Source organism: Mustela putorius, unplaced genomic scaffold (assembly GCF_011764305.1).
Source record: "Mustela putorius furo isolate JIRA1106 unplaced genomic scaffold, ASM1176430v1.1 tig00003875_pilon_pilon_pilon, whole genome shotgun sequence".
Lineage (NCBI taxonomy): Eukaryota > Metazoa > Chordata > Mammalia > Carnivora > Mustelidae > Mustela > Mustela putorius.
In genome coordinates this window covers 5,985,371-6,007,073 of record NW_025422026.1, presented here as the reverse complement: position 1 = coordinate 6,007,073, position 21,703 = coordinate 5,985,371, and the positions used below count along the sequence as shown (strand labels likewise).

The following is a 21,703-nucleotide window of genomic DNA, read 5'->3' as shown; positions in this document are numbered from 1 at the left end:
GTTTTGCTCTGAAGAGCTTGTGATTAATCTGATCGAATGTACTCTTCATCTTAGACACTGTAGTTTTCATCTTGGGAAGTTCAGTTTGGGTTTCTTCCACATCTCTAGCGAACATTTCCTCTTGGTTTTTAAACACATGAAATACATTTATAACTGTTTTTTTTTTTTAAGATTTTTATTTATTTATTTGACAGAGAGAGATCACAAGTAGGCAGAGAGGCAGGCAGAGAGAGAGAGGAGGAAGCAGGCTCTCTGCTGAGCAGAGAGCCCGATGCGGGACTTGATCCCAGGACCCTGAGATCATGACCTGAGCCGAAGGCAGCGGCCTAACCCACTGAGCCACCCAGGCGCCCCATTTATAACTGTTTTATCTGCTAGTTCTAATAAGTGCGTTGATGATGAGTCAGCTTCAGTTGCCTGACTTTTCTCTTTGTGAGTTTCTTGCCTCTGCATGCCCGGTCTTTTTTTTTTTTTTTTAAATTGGATCCCAGATATTTATTTCATTGGATGCTGGATATTTCTGTTTTCCTATAAATATTGTTGAGTTTGCTCTGGTATGCCATGAAGTTACTTAGCAATTTTTTTATCTTGTCACTTCTAAGATTTGACTAGCAGTACCAGAGCAACGTTAATTCCAGGGCTAATTTTTCCCTTGCTTGGCAAGAACTTCTGATCACTTCACCCAGTGTTTGTGAATTATGAGGCTTCCCATTCTCCTCGGTGGAAACCGGCATTATTCCTGGTGTGAGTTCAGCTTACTGTTCCTACCCGTGATTTCAGGTGACTCTCTTCTGTCATATTGGGGCTCAGCTAGCTCCTCTGGCTATGCACCAGAAACATCACAGATGAACCCTAACGGGTGAGGTAAGAGGATCGCAGTAGATTTCTACAAGGGTTCCATGCCCCCCACCCAGTGCTCTGACAATGCAAGACCCCCACTCCACTACATGTGAATCATCTCAGAATGGACCCCATGTGCCACATTAAATGCCTTTATTTACCTGTGATTTTGAGAGCCTTTTTATAATTTGTACAGTTTTGAGTTCGATGAAGTTCAGGTTACTTGTTCTTTTCTATGGACTGAAATGTTATGCACACACACAACCTGGAGCTGATAAGTTGTGATAGTTTTGTGAATGTTTAATTATTTTCATTTCTTGGGGATTTCGTTTTGTTTTAGTCCATTTTTTCCCCCGAGTCTCAAACATTTCTAGAGGCCCTAGAAAAATCTCACAGGCCATGGGCTCTCTGTCTACAGAACTGCCAGTCAGAAGCAGTGGGCCTAGAGAGAAAGGACCAAACGAGACGGCAAGGATTCGAAGTGCTTGGATGGCATCTGGTCAGAGTCGAGGGGAAGGAAGGAGAGCCGTTCTGGCTCACTACCCAGCAGGCCTGGCCATAGCCACTTGCAGAGATGCAAGAAGGAAGAGAAGACCTAAGTTGTAGGAGAGAGGTGGGACCCAGACAGACACTCTCTGAGCAGGAGCTGGAGAAAGACAAGGATGCCACATTTCCTCTCCCTGTGCCATAGCACCCATCATCTTGAGCTATTCTGGAAGATGTGACTCATTAATACCCAGTTCTGCTGATATCCTTATTATATGAAGGGCATACTTTAGTAATTTGTTAACAGTCCCGTGATAAATAAGGAAAGCACCAGTCTCTAGAATAAATAGTTCCCAGGGATTTTTGTGCTAGAGAGGGAGATGTGCTGTCTTCTGGTAACTTCTCTTTTTTCTCAAAGGACCTCTGCTTGCTTCCTTTGTCAGCTTTTCCAAGTTTCCTAGACGCTCCCAGTACCAGCTTCTGTGATGTCAACCCCCAGAGGAAGTCAAGTCTCCAGTTTTATGAGAAAGGGGGTGCTCGAGGTGCCATCCCCAACAGAGAAGGACTGGCCGAAGGATGATGAAGATGATTATGTCTTCATAGATTTGGGTGAGGAGGTGGATCCTCTGCCACAGCCTTACCGCATGATCAACAAGATGGTGAACCTTCTGTTTGACAAGTGTTGGGACGTTATCCAGGAAAGGGAGGCACGGAGGAAAGTTGAGTTCAGCCAGACCCAGCCCACCATCTACGCTCCACTTATAGAAAGCAAGGTATGGAGGTGCTGACCAGGAGTCCCTGTTTCCCAGTAGAGTGTTGATAAATGAAAATGCCTGATCCAGGGAAGGAGCTCCTACAAGGAACCTTCCCTCATTAAGACAGGTGCATTTCTGAAAGATTACTAGGCTTGCTGATGTTGATTAAAATGGATCTAGTAGGGCACCTGGGTGGCTCAGTGGGTTGGGCCACTGCCTTCAGCTCAGGTCATGATCTCAGCGTCCTGGGATCGAGTCCCGTGTTGGGCTCTCTGCTCCGCGGGGAGCCTGCTTCCCCCTCTCTCTCTGCCTGCCTCTCTGCCTACCTGTAATCTCTGTCAAATAAATAAAATCTTAAAAAAAAAAAAAAAAGAGACAGCCATGGTTAATGGTCCCTCTACCCAGCAAGTAGCATGGCGTTTAAATTAATTAATTAATTAGTTAATTAATTAATTTAAAAAATTGATCTAGTAATTGCTTGGAAGAAATGGGTATTCTGATTAGTTGGAGATTATACAGAAAGTCTTTTATATTCTGTTGTTATTTAAAAATGCTTCTGAATACTTTAATCACTCTCTTGCTTGATGATTGGGAATCTGCCAGTGTCTCAGCGTTTCCACGGCATTCTAGATGATAAAAGTACAGGGAACAGGGACAATTGTCTACTCATCACAGGACCTGTGGTCATGGTTAGTCTTGTAAATGTGTACTTATTCTCAATTTGGCTGTTTTCTCTGGCTATTTTCTCCTAAAAGTAGAATGCTATGACTTTCCTGATGCTTGGGCAAAATACTTAGGTAAGCACTGTTTGGGGGCGGTATTCTACCTAGGAAGGGCCCACATGCCTCTTTGCAAAGTTAGCTCACGTTCTTGCAGATGGTGGCAACTGAAAATCATTCCTTCTTCCTTTGTTTTTTTGTTTCCTCAGCTCAACAAAATGCCAAATTGTATGGCGATTTCCCAAGACTATGTCTTTATTGGAGGAGCCAAAGGATTCTCCATCTATAATCTGTACAGTGCCAAACGAGTATATGGTTGGGAGAAACTTAAGGTGGATGTCACTTCCATCTGGGCCACAGATTTGGGGAGTGAAATACTTATTGTTCCTGTGGATGAAATGGGTACATGTTCTTCCTCTTTTTTTTTTTTTTTTTTAAGCCAAATATATAGTTATCTGTAGACTGTTCCAATATAATCTCCTTTCTAGGTATGGGTGGGGCCAGACCTGGAGCCTTCTCCCTGGTCACATAGTATTAACTCACACACACAGACCATGATAGTGTGCAAAGCACTAGTCTAACATTGCTCATAAGCTGACCCATGCAACCCTCACAAGAGCCCTGGGAGGTAAGTAGAATTTCTTAACCCTGTTTTTCAGAAGAAGCCACTGAGGCATTGAGGTTAAATAACTTACTTGGGATGATGTAGAAGGAGAGTAGCACAGGCAGGGTGCTGCCCAGCCAGCATGGACCCGGAGCTCACACCCTTTGGGCACTCAGAAATCCCGCTGCTCGAATAAAGTAGGGATCGTTTCTTCCCCTCAGCCTGACGCTGAACCAGGCCTTCATGGGGACGAGAGTACCCAGAGCCATAGACAGTGTTGAGGAGGACAGTGCACTGCAGGAGAGTGAGCCGCCCAGACTGGTGTTTTAGGAAGGGTGCCGTGGTAGGGGTGAGTCAAAATGAGAGAAAGAGATGCAGTTGTGTAGTAGTTGGCTTGTCCGGGGCTGCAATTCTGTACTATCCCCAAATAAACCTATCTTCTGTTGGGAAAGAAAGACAGAGAGAGTGATAGAGAGAGAAAGAAAGGAAAGGAAGCGAGGGAGAAAGGAGGAAAGAGGGAGGGAGAGAGACCAAGAAGACTGTTGCTTTCATCAAGGAGAGAAATGATGAAGGTCTGAACCAAGGCACGGGCTGTTACAATGAAAGGAAAAATCATACTCTGGTTTTGTAAGATGCTATCATTGGGGAAGTGAGCTGAGGGATATTGGGGTGTTCTTGGTACTATTTTGGAAACTCTTCTCTAATTTGAGCGTGTGCTTTTTGACACAGCTAGAGGGGGAACGTTGAATTCAAGAGGAATTTGGTCTAAAGATAGGATTGTATTTTATCACACTGCGTTACATCCGCTGGGTTTCACGTCTGTGTGACTTCAGTGTAATGCATGGCTGTCCCTGGCACATCTGTGGTCCTGCAGCAGATATCCTGTGGTGGTTTATTGGGTTGAGTTAGACCTTCGCCCACAATGGGACCTTTGCCTTTGTCTTTCTGGATTATGGGTGTCAGAGCGAGTTAGGAGTGTCTTACAGAGGCTTCCGGGACCAGAGGATGGGCCACGGTAGGCAGAGAGAACCCAGCAGGGAGAACAGCCTGAACATGTCAAGTCAGGGGTGGAGGAAGCCAGGGAGACCGAGAGGCCAGGAGGAGGCTTAAGGACCCGTGAGCGCAAGCTGATAATTCAGAAAGTCAGATCTAAAATTCCAGTTCTTTGATTCATTTGTCTGCCTTACCTTCTCTGTTTCAGGCATTGCTAGACTGTTCTATTTTTACAAGGATGGTCTTTTCCTCATCAAAGCCATCAATGAAGTGGTAAGTTCCTGCTGTTTCCCTTAGAAACAGCTGTAGCAAAAATGTAGCCAAAAGCTGTAGCGAATGAAGTTGACTTTTACTATGGAGGTGATGACACCTGTCCTAGAGTTTCATGAAAGATAGAGACTCTCTGGACAGAGGGCCTTCTCTAAAATATACAATTTAAAGACCCTCCCACCAACTGAGGGCACATGCTGAAAGCTGTGGATTTATTTACCCTGTTTTTGGCAGAGGAAAGTTACTAAGGATCTCCAGTCCAGAATGAGCACCAGACCAATATATTCAGCAAATACTTACAAGCCCCTACAATTTCCCGGCTGCTTCCCATCCTGTCTCCTTGCCTATGCTGTTCCCCCTGCTCAAAGTGCTCCCCTTGCCTCCCTATCTACTGTATGTACCTCTTAAATTTCCCTCATTCTCTTACATTTCCTTTAAGAACAGCTCAGATATCTCCTTCCCTGAGATACTTTCCCCGAAATGCCCCTAAAAACCCAATCTCTCCCTCCTCTGTCCGCCCCCATACAGAACAGAATCTCTGTTGCAGCATTTTCTCTACCTTCCGTGCTTGTGTGTTTGGATGACTACTTCTTCTCTTGGGTAGAACCATCCAGAGGGCAGGACACGTGTTCTTATTCACCCATGTTTCACCCACGTATCCCTTGTTCCTAACACACTGCCTGTCTACCGTAGCGTCTCGGAAAGTGTTTCGTAAATCAAGGAGTAAAAAAAAGAGAGAGGATATTGCTCAGAGTAGATTTTTAACTGCAGTTTGTCTTGTAAAAAATACCACTGATGGGCATCCAAGCAAGTCAGTGGGGAAAAGAAAGTATTTTCAACAAATGATGCTGGAATGCTAGAGGGGAAATGAACTCCACCCTACTTTGTACCATATGTAAGAACCAATTTGAGATGGATTATGGGTCTAAATGTAAAGGCTAAAAACATTATCCGTTTTAAAGAAAACACTGGAAAATATTTTAGCCACCTCAGGAAGGCAACGATTTCTTGTAGCATTTTTTAAAAAGTTTTATTTATTTGAAAGAGAGAGGGAGAGAGATCACAAGTAGGCAGAGAGGCAGGCAGAGAGAGAGGGGGAAGCAGGCTCCCTGCTGAGCAGAAAGCCCGATGCGGGTCTCCATCCCAGGACCCTGAGATCATGACCTGAGCCAGAGGCAGAGGCTGTAACCCACTGAGCCACCCAGGCGCCTGGGGAAGGCAAAGATTTCTTAGGACATGGAAAGTACTAAATAGAAAATTAAAAATTGATATTGGGCTTCATCAAAGTTAACAACTTATTATTCTCATGGCATAAGCAAAAATTAGCTTGCAGTGTGTCAAAGGTCTATCTGTAAAATCTAAACTCATAAAACCTCTACAAGAAAACATAGGAGGAAGTCTCGCGACTTGGGGAATGGCAAAGAGTTTCTAGCAGCAACATCAAAAGCACAATCCATACAAGAAAAAATTAGTAAGTTGGCCTTCATCAAAATTAAAAGCTTCTTCTGTAGAAGGCACTGGCAAAAGAATAAAAAGACAGGCAGCGGACCGGCAGAAAATAATTGTAAATCACCTACCTGATGAACAACTTGTATCCAGAACATGCGATGAACTCTCAAGATGCAAACTCAACAATAAGACAACAAACAACCCAGTTTTCAAAATGGGCAGGGGTTTGAAAAGAAAGACGGTTCACCAAAGAAGATAGATGGGAAGTAAATGAGCTGCTCAGCATCCTTAGTCATTAGGAAAACGCAAGTCAAAATCACAGCGAGCTACCACAACAGATGTATTAGAATGCCTCAAGTTCAAAAGAGTGACCGTACCGACTGTTGGCAGAGATCCAGAACAGCCGGAACTCCCATACACTGCTGGTGGTGAAATACAATGGTACAGTTATTTTGGCAGGTTTTTCTTTAAGGTTTTTAAAAAATTTTTTATATAAGTAATTTCTATACCCAACGTGGGGCTCAAATTCACAACCCTGAGTCACGCCCTCACTCAACTGTGCCAGCCAGGCAGTTTTTTTTTTAAAGTTAAATGTACACCTACCATACAATCTGGGTGTTCCACTCCTTGATATTTACACAGGAGAACTGAGGGCGTATCTCCACACAAACATGTGTTTGTGAATGTTTATAAGCAGCTGCCTGTGTCCTAGCCAAAAACCAGAAGCCACCCAAACGTCCATCAGCATGGGGGGGCGGGGATAAGCAAATTGTAGTATGCGCACACAGTAGTATGGACTATTAATGCACATGGATGCATCTTAAAATAATTAAGCTGAGTGAAAGAAGTCAGACACAAAAAGAGTACACACCGTATAATTCCATTTATATAAAATTCTAGAAATACGAACTAATGTAGTGACAGAGAACATCAGTTTTTGTCTGGGGTGGGGTGAGAGAAAGGTGAAGGGATGATTGCCAAGGGCAGAAGGAAACTTCGGGGGCGATGGATATGTTCATGGGCTTGTGGGATGGTTTCAAGAGATATACATGTGTCAAAACATCAAATTGTACACTTTAAACATGTCGTTGGTACATGTTATTATATCCCTAATAAAGCAGTTTAAAAAAATTAAAACTTCTCATCAAAAGATGCTATTGGAGTGCACTCTCTAGCAGGAGCTGACGGGGGGGCCCTGAGAGCCTTGACCGGCCCCACCGGCACAGCCCAATGACCCTCACCCTCCAGGGGGAGCCATAGCTGTCCCCGATCAGAGTGACAGCAATCCTGAGCCGTGGAGAGGAGACCCAGCAGGGGCCTCCACAATACCCCCGCCCACACCGCAGTGCCCCCGCCTATGCCCACCCGCCCACAAGAAGGGAGCAGGGGCACCTGCTGGTGGGGACAAGGAGGTCATGGCAACAGAGGTTTAGGGACCAGTCAGGTGGTTCCATGCGCAGAACAGACACGGTTTCATCAGCAGCAAGGACACCAAGGAAGATGTATTTGGATAGCAGACTGCCATAAAAGGTAACCCCAAGAAGGGACTTTTTTATATAGGAGATGAAGAGATGGGAGAGTTGGATGTTGTTGGAGGAGAAAGTGTGCAGAGGCAGTGGGCGTCATAGGCCCTGGTGGAGTTCAGCACAAGGCAGTAAATCAGTGCAGAATAGAACCAGGGGGAAACGCTGTCCATGTCTAGGGCTGGGCCTCCATGCAATTACCAGTGGGATTCCAGACTTGTGAGAGTAGGGAAAGGAATGAGGGGTCAGAGGGGTCAGAGAGTGCCCCTGAAGGTCAGGCCCTGGCACAGGTGACAGTCCCCACCTGCATGTGGGCAGAGCCCAGCACACTATGCCGACCCTCCCGTGCAGAAGGGACGAAGGGGGTAGACGAGTAGGGTGCAGAAGCAGGTAGATCAGTGAGAGAATCTGTATCAGGGGATGGGCCCACCTCACCAAAGACCCCCTAGAGAGGACAGCAATGAAGAAAAGGAAAATCAAGGAGATGACACCCAAGGTCAGCAGCCTCCTCAACCCTGCAACTTCTATTACTGATGCAAATGCCTGGAGAACCTAAGCCATAAGATGGCAAAGGGACAAAGCAGCTAGCTGAGAATTCAGGTGAGGCGTCATGGCTCCCCAGGCTGAGCAGGGCGGGACTGAGCTAATGCAGGCTTACCACCTGTCCTGTCCCCACCGAGTGATCTCGAAAAATAAATATCCAGACTACACCAAAATTAGAGGTTTTTGCACAGCAAAGGAAACCATCATCAAAACGACAAGGCAACCTACAGAATGGGAGAAGATATTTGTAAATGACATATCTAATAAAGAGTGTCCAAAATGTATAAAGAACTTACACAACACCCAAAAACCAAATAATCTAATTAAAAAATTGGCAGGAGATATGAACAGACATTTTTCCAAAGACGACATGCAGGTGGCCAACAGACACATGAAAAAATGCTCAACACCACTCATGATCAGGGAAATACAAATCAAAAAACCACAATGAGATCACCTCACACCTGTCAGAATGGCTAGAATCAAAGATACGAAATAACAAGAATTGGCAAGGAGCTGGAGAAGAGGAACCCTCGTGTGCTGTTGGTGGGAATGTAAGTCAGTGCAGTCACTGTGGAAAACTATGGAAATTCCTCAAAAAATTAAAAATAGAAATACCACATGATTCAGTAATTGTGCTTCTGGGAATTTATCCAAAGAAAATGAAATACTAATTTGAAAAACTCTATGCACCTCTGTATTTACTGTAGTGTTACTTACAATAGCCAAATTATGGAAGGCCCCAAGTGTCCATTGATAGATGAATGGATACAAAATATGTGGTATATACAGATGCAATGGAATATTACTCGGCCATAAAAAAGAACGAGATCTTGCCATTCACAACATGGATGGACCCAGAGGGTATAATTCTAAGTGAAATAAGACAGAGAAAGACAAATACTATATTATTTCACTCTTACGTGGATTCTAAGAAACAAAACAGAGAAAAAAAAGAAACAAATAGGGGCGCCTGGGTGGCTCAGTGGGTTAAGCCGCTGCCTTCGGCTCAGGTCATGATCTCAGGGTCCTGGGATCGAGTCCCACATCGGGCTCTCTGCTCAGCGGGGAGCCTGCTTCTCTCTCTCTCTCTCTCTGCCTGCCTCTCCATCTACTTGTGATTTCTCTCTGTCAAATAAATAAATAAAATCTTTCTTAAAAAAAAAAAAAAAAAAAAAGAAACAAATAGACTGTTAAATGCAGAAAACAGATTGGTGGTTGCCAGAGGGGTGGGGGGTGAAATTATGACATCCCAGCAATAAGAAGTGAATGAAAGATCGGAACTGAAGACCTTCAGTGCTTGTATTTCTACTGTTGACCAGACAGCTAGAACTAGTGGCATCATCTATGCAGCATCTGGTTTTTATTTTTACTTAAAGATGTCTCTTTTTGGTAATAACAAATGGGTTTTTTGAAAAGTCTGGTTTTTCTCAATACACCTTTAAAGGTTTTAACATTGTTTCATATCTAGCCAAGTTGAGATGTTTGTTTTGGAGAGAGAGCGAGCCTGGGATGGTGGGGGAGAGGCAAAGGGAGAGGGAGAGAGAGAATCCCCAGCAGGCTCCGTGCCCAGTGCAGAGCCAGATGCAAGGACTGGTCTCACCATCTGAGCCAAAATCAAGAACTGGATTCTCGAGCAAACTGAGCCACCCAGCTGTCCCTCACCAAGTTGAGGTTTTTAAGCACCTCATTTTTAATTTGTAATAAAACATTACAACTTGTTTTTTTTTTTAAAACCCAACAAAATGCAAGCACCTATTAATAAAGGTCTTAATAATAACAAGTATCTTTGTTATTATAAAGATACAATTAAGAAAATGAAAAAGCAGGCCACAGACAACCATAAACATTGAATCTCTCACCTGGCCTGAAATTTGAGCAAATTTCATACCAGGGTTACAGTCAGTCTCTTCTTGCTATGGACTGAATGTTTGTGTCCCCACAGAATTCAGGTTGAAAATCCTAAACTCTGGTGTGAGTATTAGGAGGTGGGGCTTTTCGAAAGGTTTAGATCATGAACCTTCACAAATGGGATTAGTGCCCTTAGATGAGCCCCAAGAGCTCCCTCAACCCTTCCACCATGTGAAGGCACCTGAAAAGGTGGCAGGCAGAAAGTCTACAGACCAGCAAACAGGTTCTCGCCAGACGCTGAATCTGCCAGATTTTTGAAATCTTTGGAAATCTTGGCTTTCTAGCCTCCAGGACTATGGGAGATAAAGGTCTATTGTTGATGAGTCATCCAATCTATGGTATTTAAGAAACTAGGAAATACATCCAAAACCTTTAGGCGGGAAATCCAAAGTCCACCATTCCTCTCCATCATGAGGCTGACCTTACCACGCTTCTCTTCTTTCCAGGATGATGCCAGCAAGCAAACCACCTGTGTGAAGGTGGAGATCTCTCAAGGAGGGGGTTTCGTGGCCTTCCTCCTACAAGGTGAGATTAACGGTGAGCTGATAAGAAGGTTCAGATGTGTAGCCTCTTCCAGATAACCACCTCCTTTCAAACCTTTTATTTAGAAATAATTTACGGGAGTTGTAAAGATAGGGACAGGGTGTCCCTTGTGTTCCAATACCAACATGTAACGTGACCACAGTTCGTTTGTCAAAATTAATGACAGGGGTGCCTGGGTGGCTCAGTGGGTGAAGCCTCTGCTTTCCGCTCAGGTCATGATTCCAGGGTCCTGGGATCGAGCCCCACATCGGGCTCCCTGCTAAGCAGAGAGTCTGCTTCTCCCTCTGCCTGCCACTCTGCTTCCTTGTGCTCTCTCTCTGTGTGTCCAAAAAATAAATAAAATCTTTTTAAAAATTAAGCGGTGACATCGATATAATACTATTAACTAAAGGTGGTGGCTTTTTTCTTCAGGTTTTCCCCTTTTTTCCACTAAATTTTTGTTCCAAGGCTCAATCCAGGATTCCATATTCTATTTAGTCATTGTGTCTTCTTAGTCTACTCCGATCTGTGACAATTTCTCAGTCTTTGTTTTTCATGGCCTTGACACTTTTGAAGAATACCAGTCAGATATTCTGCACAAGGTCCCCCAATTTCAATTTGCCTGCTCTGTTTCTCATGATTCAACCAGGGTTAAGGATTTAGGGGAGATGCCACAGAGGTGACATGCTCTTGTCATTGTATATCAGGGGTATGTGCCAGCAATTTCACCCAGGTTACTGGTGTCTGCCAGATTCCCCCACTACGATACTGCTTTTCCCGTCCCATACTATGTTAGAAGCAAGTCACTAGGTCCAGGCGACACTTAAGGGGAAAGGATTTAAGCTTCTCTTCCTGGAGGCAGAAGAATCAGAGAATTTGGGGGCATATGTTGAAACCACCACAGTAATCGATAAGCATTTGGGGGGAGATACTTTGAGACTATGCATCTATCCCGCATCCCCTTGAAGTACAACCCACCAATTCTAGCATTTGTCGTTGGCTCTTACCTGCTGTAATTATTACTGCCGAGATAGAACATCTTTTATTCAAGTGACTCTTAGCTTGATTTTTATCTTTTTAAAAAGATTTTATTTATTTGGCAGAGAGGGAGAGACAGCAAGAGAGGGAACATGAGCTGAGCAGGGAGCCTGATGCGGGGCTCGATCCCAGGACCCTGGGATCATGACCTGAGCCAAAGGCAGACACTTAAAGACTGAACCACCCAGGCAACCTGACTTTTAACTTTTTTTTTTTTTAAGATTTTATTTATTTATTTGACAGACAGAGATCACAAGTAGGCAGAGAGGCAGGCAGAGAGAGAGAGAGAAAGAGAGAAGCAGGCTTCCTGCGGAGCAGAGAGCCCGATGCGGGGCTCGATCCCAGGACCCTGAGATCATGACCCGAGCCAAAGGCAGCAGCCCAAACCACTGAGCCACCCAAGCGCCCCAAACTTTTAAATACTTAGACATATGGTATATGGGCCTCTATATTCTTGCCACAGGTCCCTCAAATGTTAAGTGCTTGAGGAAAGTATATACTTCAAAGGAAGCTTTTATACTCTGTCCTGTTTCCTAGGCCCCAACAAAGTACCACAAATGCGGTGGCTCAAAACAAGACAGTTATTCTCTCCCAGGACTGGAGACCAGAAACCTGAAGTCCAGGGGTCCAGATGATTGCGTGTTAAAGGAAACACTTAGCTAGAGCCCCAAACCAAGGGGAAGCGGCCCTTCCCAGGTTGTCAGGTATTGGGTATAGAAGCTGAGTGTGTTTCCGTGACGAGTTAAAGCCCCACACCCAGGTGGTCCTTGGTGGTCAGTTCCTCAAATATCAGAAGAATGCTCTGGAGGGAATCCCTCCCAATTCCAGCCTCAGCCATCCCCTCTCAGTCATGGCTTCTGTGTCATACCGCCTTCCTGCCCTGACAGGAAAAGCAGTATGACAAAATGTCTGTGTAATTTACCTCTTGGAACCTAGAAAAAGACAGGGGGTCTGGGCAGAGGCGACAGCTTGGTTAAAAACCGTAATACCAGTGCTGTGACGGTAAGGAGCCCGGCTTCCTTCAGAAGGCGGTGGCCTGAGGGGAGAGGCCCTACAGCTCCCCGGGCAGCGACCCATGGCAGGACCACGGCCCCCTCGGTCTGCCCAAGTCTCTGTTCCGAGGGTGCCTGCTGGGCCCCACGCTGGGGGTTCTGAGAAGACAGGCCTTTCCTCACGGGAAGCTTGTCACCTATGCACAGTTGCCCAATGGCGCCTTGGTTTCCCAATGCAGGAGCTGGGGACACTTGGCTGGACGTGTACAAATTGCCCAAGGAGTCTTGGCTCAAGGAGGTGGAGCACCCCCAACCGGCTCTAAATCCAAAGAAGAAAGTCAGACAGCCACAACCGGTAGGAAAGGCCCCTGTTTCCCACTGATACGTTTCTCCCTCCCCTTGACCCACATCTGCCTAAATGCCCCTTGGAGTCAGGACAAATGGCGCCATTTAGGTATTTGGATGGCCATGGGCATTTTGCGTTCAAAATTTTGTGTTCTCTTTCACAGAGGCCCCCAAATTACGGAGGCGGCAAGAGAGGACAGCAGGCACATGGGCCCATGACTCCAAACTCGATTTGCTTTGGTCAAAATAAGATATTAAGAGGGGCCCTCAGTAGTGGGAGCCTGCCTCTCTCTCTCTCTCTCTCTCTCTCTCTCTCTGAGAGGTGCCTCTCCACCAAGACCACTCCCAGGTCTTTTATCCTGATTCCTGCCTCCTCGGTCATTTTATTCCCACCACCACCACCCCCGCCCTGGGCTGAAATAATCCTTTCATGCCTCACTGCATTTCCCAGATTATGGTATAAACAGGTTGTTGTCAATATATAGGGAATACATATGTTCTTCATATTATTCTTAGAAAGTAGGAGCTCTACCATTTCAGTCTATTTTTTTAAAAATAATCTCAATGCCCAACATTACCTCTGTTCATTCATATTTCTTTTTTTTTTAAGATTTTACTTATTTTTTAAAAAAAGATTTTATTTATTTATTTGACAGACAGAGATCACAAGCAGGCAGAGAGGCAGGCAGAGAGAGAGAGAGGAGGAAGCAGGCTTCATGATGAGCAGAGAGCCCGATGCGGGACTCAATCCCAGGACCCTGAGATCATGACCTGAGCCGAAGGCAGAGGCTTTAACCCACCCAGCCACCCGGGCGCCCCCTAAAGATTTTATTTATTTGACAAAGAGAGCAAAAGAGGGAACACAAGCAGGGGGAGTGGGAGAGGGAGAAGCAGGCTTCCCGCTGAGCAAGGAGCCTGACTCGGGGCTCGATCCCAGGATTCTGGGATCATGAACTGAGCTGATGGCAGACGCTTAACGACTGAGCCACCCAGGGGCACCCACATTCATATTTCTTCCTCTCACTATTTCCAATCTCCCCTCCTGCATCCTAAGACCCTGGACAGCAGGGGATCCTGTGTTAAAATCCTGCGGGCCAGGCAACCACACAAATATCAGTCGTCTGTGTCTGCAGGATGCATTCACTACTGACGGCAGTAACGGGGAGAGAGAGAATAAAGCGGGGGACGCACATACATCCAGCCTATTGTGACTTAATTTCTCACTTTTCTCCTCAGAATGCTCTTGAACCTGTGACTTCAGAAGATCTAGAAACAGTAAGGAATTTTAAAGAAAATCTGCAGGGAAATTTAGGTTGCATGCCACAGATTTTTATGTTGACTGAAAATGTGCTTTAAATAACAAGTATCCCAGGAGAATGTTCCAGTAGGGCACATTTTCAGATTCTCTGTCACTCAACTTCGTACCTCATATCCACGAAAGACAGGCCCCTATCCTTGAGGATCATTGCCCCGAGTCGTTTGTCGAGAGATGGATTTCCATGAAGATAAGGGAGGTGAAATTTTAGGGCCCCTCACCTGTATGGCCCCTTCCAAGGCCCTGCAAGGGATCCTAACAATGTATTCACATGGCCACGTAGTCTTGTAAAATTGGCAAAAGTAACATTTTAGCCACAGTCACTTCAGACCACTGTCTTCACTCCTTCTCCCCCTGTCACCATTTAGGTATTTGGATGGCCATGGGCATTTTGCTTTCAAAATTTTGTGTTCTCTTTCACAAGAGGCCCCCAAATTATATACCCTCAGGCCCCATGAGGCCCGGTTTGCTCCTGCCTAAATAACAGCCCAGTCCCCCAAGCCAAGTTTCCTGAAGGGTTTCATCTTCGTACCTCCAGGGACGAGTGGCTTCCCTGGAGCTTCCCGGCTCTCCCTTTGAGGCCAGGAGCACACCGGGCTTTCCAGAGGCTCTGCTCTGGGGAGGACCCAGGCTGGCCAGTACAGAAGAGATCACCTCCACATGGAAGTCTCTCGAAAGCCCTCTCTTCTCCCCCTTTTTAAATTACATTATGCTTCAAATTATACAAACAACAGGTGAACCTATCACTCTGGGAAAAGCCAGGTAATTCGGAGACAGCAGTTGTCTCCACAGGTCCTCATCGTTATTAGCCTGATGTGTGTTTCCTCGATCTTCCGTGTGTATCTTACATAGGTTCTTACATGCATTTATCTTTAAAAATATATAGTTTTGTTTTATGGGAATGTCTTTTCTATGGGAAATTTTTTCTTTTTTTTTGTTTTATGAGAATTTCCTATACTATATATTTTCTTACAACTTTGCATTTTTTTTGTTTTGGGGGGGGTGTTATTTTTTTTTGGCAAAGTTTTTCAACATCAAATAAACCTACCTTGTTCTTTTGACCTATCGTATTCTGTTCCATATTATGGATATACCACAGTTTATTTGGGGTATGAGTCTATTGATACTGAAGACATTTTCACTTTGTGGCTTTTACATTATACAGTGAAAAACTTTGTCGATTCTCTGTATACCTGGGTGCTTCTGAGCGTTCAGGCACTGCATTTTTAGTGTTAATGTAGATACTGCTAAGTTGCCTCCCCAAATCTTTTAATAAAGATTTTATTTATTATTTGACAGACAGAGATCACAAGTAGGCAGAGAGGCAGGCAGAGAGAGAGGAGAGGAAGCAGGCTCCCTGAGGAGCAGAGTCCGATGCAGGGCTTGATCCCAGGACCCTGGGACCATGACCCGAGCCAAAGTCAGAGGCCCAACCCCCTGAGGCTTTTAACCAATTTCTCCACAGCCTCTCTGACCTTGCTATTATCCTTTTTTCTGTTGTTTTTTTGTTTGTTTGTTTGTTTGTTTGTGTTTTTTTGTTTTTTGTTTTTGCAAACTGATGGAACAAAATGACATTTTGTATAATTTTCATTGATCTCCATATTTTTAACTGGCCTTATTTACTGGTTTTCTTTGGATTGCCTGCCTATATAGTTTGCTTGTTACATATTTGCTTCCAATTTGTTAATTCCATTTCTCCATTGTTCGTGTGCTTTTCTGTTGTAAAGAAGTTTTAGGCTTGGGGTGCCTGGGTGGCTCAGTCAATTGGGCATCCAACTTGATTTTGGTTCAGGTCACGGTCCCAGGGTCATGAGATCAAGCCCCACTTGGGGCTCTCTCTCTTTCCCCCTTCTTCTTTTCTCCCCACTGCATGTGAATGCTCTCTCTCTCTCTCTCTCTCTCTCAAAAAAAAAGCGGGGAGGGGGGAGAAGCTTTAGGTTTGAATACAGTGAGAATTTTCTATCCTTTTTAAAAATATTCATTCTACTGAAGAAGGTTTTCCCCTCTCAAGGTTATGAATAAGTTCTCCTGTGGTTTCTTCTAATAATTTCAGAGTTTTGTTTTTGACATTTCACTCTAATTCATAGAGGAGAGTGTCTTTTGTGAATGGAGTGAGAAGGGGGTCACTTTTATCTATTTTTTCCAATAGCCAATCATCACACAGATAACCTTGAACAATTCATCTTTTCCCATTTGTTTTGAAGTATGATCTTTAATCATTCCTGTATATATTTTTATGCTCTTTATCCTGTCCCATTACAACATTCATCTACCTACACCAGGACCTTAATGAACTTTGGAGCAAAACTGCCAGGGTTCTAATCTCATCAATGTCACCCGATTATTTTCTGTTCTATTTTCCATACTTTTGTTGTTGTTCACCTTTTGGGGAGAGCTCATTGGCTCAGTCTCTCCACTCTCTCACTGAGTTTTTCATTTTTGCTATCATATTTCTATTTACAAGGGTCTCCCTTTTTTCTCTGATTGTTTATTTGATAAATACTATGCCTTCCCTAAAAAACGTTTCTAGTTGTTGGTGTTTCTTCTCCATGTATGGTCTGTTTTCCCCAAGTTGCTTTTTTCTTCCAATTTGTTTTGGTCTCTGTCTTTCTGAAGAGATGCTCTCCTCAATGACTTTTTGTCATTTTAATGGGGTTTCAGGAAGGAGAGGTATTAAGTGTTAAATGTTGACACTACCATCTATATTTTCTAGCAAGTTCGTGCTAGTCTGTGGCTGTATCAGTATTCATCAGGTCCTTAGTTAGAGCAAAGAAACTGGAAGAATATCAAGTTTCAGAAAATTGGAAGGAATGCTACTGATTTTTGTATATTGATCTTGTATTTGCGTGAGGTCAGCAAAACCTAGATCCTGGCAGGTTCATGCAAGCACAGGGTGGACACCTAAGGGTGAGAGTCTCCTTAAATTTCATACTTTACTTCCTTCACCTGAGTCTCAGGACCCTTGGCCTCTTTACTGAAGTTCTAATGGTCTGTCAGCTGATACTGTTGGATTTTCTACCTAGACAATCATAGACAATCCTAACGGTAGATAATGACAGTTTTTCCTCTTTCAAGTATTTATTCCTATTTATTTTTTGTTCTTGCCTTGTTCTATTTTCTAGGAGCTCTAGTAAAATGTTGAATAGTCGTGGGGACAGTACACTATCCAGGACCCAACTGGGACACTCCCAAGTGTCTCACCATTTTGCATGAAGCTTTCTAAAAGTGTTTGACATAAATATCCTTCTGCAAGCTAAGCATGTGTCCCTCCAGCCTGTGTTTGCTAGGAGTTTGTTATTTCTTTTTTTAAATTAGGAATAGATATCGACCTTCATCAAATACTTCCTCCTCATCTTTTCAGAGTATTTCTCCTTTAATCTGCTAATGCAGTGGATTGCATTAATAGATTTTCTAATGTGGAAACATTTTTCCTTCCATTCTTGGGTAATCCATACTTGGTAATAATTCATTTAATTGCATTGTCAGTTTGCTTTGCTGATATTGAAGTCCTAAATAAGATATTGACAAAGCAAAATGATAGTTTGGTGTTCATAGAGTATCCATGTTCAAACATGAGATTGGCTTGTAGAATACTTTTTTTTCCTTGTGGTTTTCTTTTTTTCTTTTTTTTTTTTTTTAAGATTTTATTTATTTATTTGACAGACAGAGATCACAAGTAGGCAGAGAGGCAGGCAGAGAGAGAGGAGGAAGCAGGCTCCCTGCTGAGCAGAGAGCCCGATGTGGGACTCGATCCCAGGACCCTGAGATCATGACCTGAGCCGAAGGCAGCAGCTTAACCCACTGAGCCACCCAGGCGCCCCTCCTTGTGGTTTTCTTATCAGCATTCGGTCTTAGTGTTATCCTAGCCTTATAAAGAAAGCTGGATATTTCTTTTTTTACCCTCTAGGTCTAAATAAGTCCTATATTATCTCTTTTTTAAAAGATTTTATTTTTATTTATTTATCGACAGAGAGAGTGAGAGAGTGCAAGTGGGGGGAGTAGAAAGGAAAGTGAGAAGTGGACTCCCTGCTGAGCAGAGAGCCCGATGCGGGGCTCGATCCCAGGACCCTGGGATCATGACCTGAGCCGAAGGCAGATGCATAACCATCTGAGCCACCCAGGCACCTTATATTATCTTTTTAATTTCAAAATTTAAAAAAAAATTTTTGAGCCTAGTTCAGTCACAATTCATTTATTAGTGTAGATCTATAACTTTTGTATATGTGTAAATATGTTTTTCCTATGGTATAAAAATAAAAACCTGTCTTTTAAATTAGTCCCTTTTCCTATTCTTTTTTATTTATTTATTTATTTGTTTATTTATTATTTTTTTTTTTTTTGCAGTTTTATACCTTTATTTGACAATCAGCGATTAGTTTTCATCCACATTAACTGTCTGTAGATTTTTGAAAGTGGTGACAGGTACATAGGTGACCAGTGTGTAGAGCTTGTTTGGAGAATCTTCATCCTCGTTACGTTTTCTGGACAACCGCACACGGATGCGGTACGGAACGTTCCTTATTCCTTTGGCCCAGACAGCTTTGTTGAACCTTGTGTCAATGCGCACATCTGGAGTTCCCATCTCCTTCATGGCAAATTTCCGGATCTCTTTGAGTGCCCGAGGGGCACGCTTCTTGAAACCCACTCCATGGATGCGCTTGTGAATGTTGATGGTGTATTCTCTGGTCACTACCTTGTTGATGGCAGAACAGCCCTTCTTCTCGCCACCCTTCTTCGCGGGAGCCATTCTGCCGGGCCCGGGTTGGAAAGGAAGCCCTTTTCCTATTCTTAATGTTATTTATGTGTGCCTTATTTTAATTTTTTTTTAAAAGAAACTGTTTGTAGATCCAACTCACCAAGTTTAGGGAAAGTTTTCAATTAGCAATAATTGCGCCTCGGATAAACCTCATTGGCTACAATACTGCCACTGCGCAAAGCTCAACTCACCAATTTTAACTTGCCAATATTTTCTTAATAAATTTTACATGTATATTCATGAAGAATATTTAGTTTCCTTTTCTTTAAGATTTTTTTTAAGTCATCTCTAAGCCCAACTTGGAGCTTGAGCTCAAACCCAAGATCAAGAGTTGAACGTCCCACCAACTGGTCCAGCCCGGTACCCTGGTTTTATTTTCTTATAACATCTTGTGGTATCAGGGTGATGCTGGTCTTGTATAATAAGTTGAAATATTCCCATTCTATTTTCTGGAAGAGTTTATATAGAATTGGTATTATTTCCTCTTAAATGTTTGATAGAGGTAACCAATAAAGCCATCTAGCTGCGGAATTTCCTTTGTGGAACTACAAATTTGATGTCTTGAGTGACAAAGGGTTATCTCTTTCTTCTTAAGGAAACTTTTGTATCTAAGTTACCTAAGGTATTGACATAAAGTGGTTCATAATCCCGTGTTATCCTTTCATTATCTGTAAAATGTGTTTTTTTAAAAAGCTAGATGTATGTATGTATGTATGTATTTTAGAGAAAAAAAGAGAGGGAGTGAGCAGGGGGAGAGGCAGAGGGAAAGAAACTTCAGCAGACTCCATGCTGAATGCAGAGACCAATGTGGGGCTTGAGCCCATGACTCTGAGATCATGACCTCAGCCAAATCCATACTGAGCCACCCAGGCGCCCCTGTAAAATCTGTTTTTACAGATTTTACCCCTGTAAAATCTGTTTTGATGTCACCTTCTTCATTTCTGATATTGGTTTGTTTGTTTGATTGATTGATTTGAGATAGAGAGAGACAGAGAGAGAGAGAGAGAGACAGAGACAGCTGGTGGGGGAGGAGCAGAGAGAGAGGAAGAGAGAATCCCAAACTGACTCCCCATTGATGGCAGGTGCGGGACTCTATCTCACAACCTTGAGATCATGACCTGAACCAAAATTGAGAGTCGGACACTCAAATGACTCCCATTTCTGATATTGGTAATTTGTATTTTCTCTTTTTTTCTTAATCAGCTTGGCTAGAGGTTTGTCAATTTGATTAATCTCATCAAAGAGCCAGCTTTTGGTTTCATTTCTTTTCTTCATTTTTTTTTTCTGTTTTTTATCTCAGTGGTTTCCAATTTGATTATTATTTTCTTTCATCCACTTCAGGTGTAAGTTTTTCCTTGTTTTCTAGTTTCTTATGGTAGGAAGGTAGGTCATTGATTTGAGATCTTCTTTTCTGATATAGGCATTTAGTGCTATAAACTTACATCTAAGCACTGTTTTAGCTGTTTCCGTTATATATTTTTAAAAAGTTTTTTTTTTTAAAGATTTTATTTATTTATTTGACAGAGAGAAATCACAAGTAGATGGAGAGGCAGGCAGAGAGAGAGAGAGAAGCAGGCTCCCTGCTGAGCAGAGAGCCCGATGCGGGACTCGATCTCAGGACCCTGAGATCATGACCTGAGCTGAAGGCAGCGGCTTAACCCACTGAGCCACCCAGGTGCCCCTAAAAAGTTTTTTAATTTTTTAATAAACATATAATTTATTACTAGCCCCAGGGGTACAGGTCTGTGAATTGCCAGGTTTACACACTTCACAACACTCACCATAGCACATACCTTCCCCAATGTCCATAACCCCACCACCCTCTCCCTACCCCTTTACCCCCAGCCACCCTCAGCTTGTTTTGTGACATTAAAAAGTCTCTTATGGTTTATCTCCCTCCCGAGCCCATCTTTGTTCATTTATTCTTTTCCTACCCCAACCCCCCCACGTTGCATCTCCACTTCCTCATATCAGGGAGATCATGTAATAGTGAACATGAATTGGAAGAACAAATATTGTGAAAATGTCTATGTTACCTAAAGCAATCTACACATTTAATGTAATCCTATCAAAATCCCATCCTTTTTTTTTTTTTCCAAAGAAATGGAACAAATAATCCTAAAATTTATATGGAACCAGAAAAGACCTCAAATAGCCAAAGGAATATTGAAAGAGAAAGTCAAAGTTGGTGGCATCACAATTCCAGACTTCAAGCTCTATTACAAAGATGTCATCATCAAGACAGTATGGTACTGGCACAAAAACAGACACATAGATCAATGGAAGAGAACAGAGAGCCCAGAAATAGACCTTTCTTTATAATTTTATGTTATTTTAAAAAATACTTCAAATTACTTCCCAGTTTGCTTTTTGACATATTTTTTGAACAATGAATTATTTAGAGGTATATTATACTTCTAAATACTTCTATACTTTGAAATATCCAGATGTCTTTATTTTTGTGATTTCTAATTCCATTGTGATTAGAGAACATGCTTCATATAATTTGAAGCCTTTTAAATTTATTAAGATTTGTTTTGTGCCCAGAATATGGTTTATCTTGTTAAGTGTTTCATGTGCACTTCAAAACAATGTGTATTCAGCTATTGTTGGTCAAGTTATTTAAGTCTCCTATATATTTA

General features: G+C 43.1%; 2 protein-coding genes and 1 pseudogene across 7 annotated transcripts in view; 1 reads left to right on the top strand and 2 right to left on the bottom strand.

The window, feature by feature from the left end:
- The window catches only part of WDR93 (WD repeat domain 93), a 44,688-nt gene that overhangs the window by 1,455 nt on the left and 21,530 nt on the right, over window positions 1–21,703 (top strand). For 3 of the 6 annotated variants that reach the window (XM_004763745.3, XM_004763744.3, XM_013062034.2), the window contains exons 2-7: window positions 1,770–2,099; window positions 3,010–3,202; window positions 4,606–4,670; window positions 10,540–10,618; window positions 12,885–13,000; window positions 14,227–14,265. In XM_004763745.3, coding sequence (XP_004763802.1) covers window positions 1,812–2,099; window positions 3,010–3,202; window positions 4,606–4,670; window positions 10,540–10,618; window positions 12,885–13,000; window positions 14,227–14,265 — 780 coding nt within the window. In that variant the 5' untranslated portion in view covers window positions 1,770–1,811. Of the gene's footprint in view, window positions 1–780; window positions 865–1,769; window positions 2,100–3,009; window positions 3,203–4,605; window positions 4,671–10,539; window positions 10,619–12,884; window positions 13,001–14,226; window positions 14,266–21,703 lie in introns of all 6 variants that reach the window. The other 3 variants (XM_004763746.3, XM_004763743.3, XM_045067183.1) reach the window with 2 other exon arrangements.
- On the bottom strand, window positions 18,632–19,073 carry LOC101683510 (60S ribosomal protein L31-like). Its single transcript, XM_045067185.1, has one exon. It carries the CDS (start codon window positions 19,050–19,052, stop codon window positions 18,678–18,680), a length of 375 nt encoding a protein of 124 aa, XP_044923120.1. The 5' UTR covers window positions 19,053–19,073; the 3' UTR covers window positions 18,632–18,677.
- On the bottom strand, window positions 19,125–19,244 carry LOC123388132 (annotated as a pseudogene).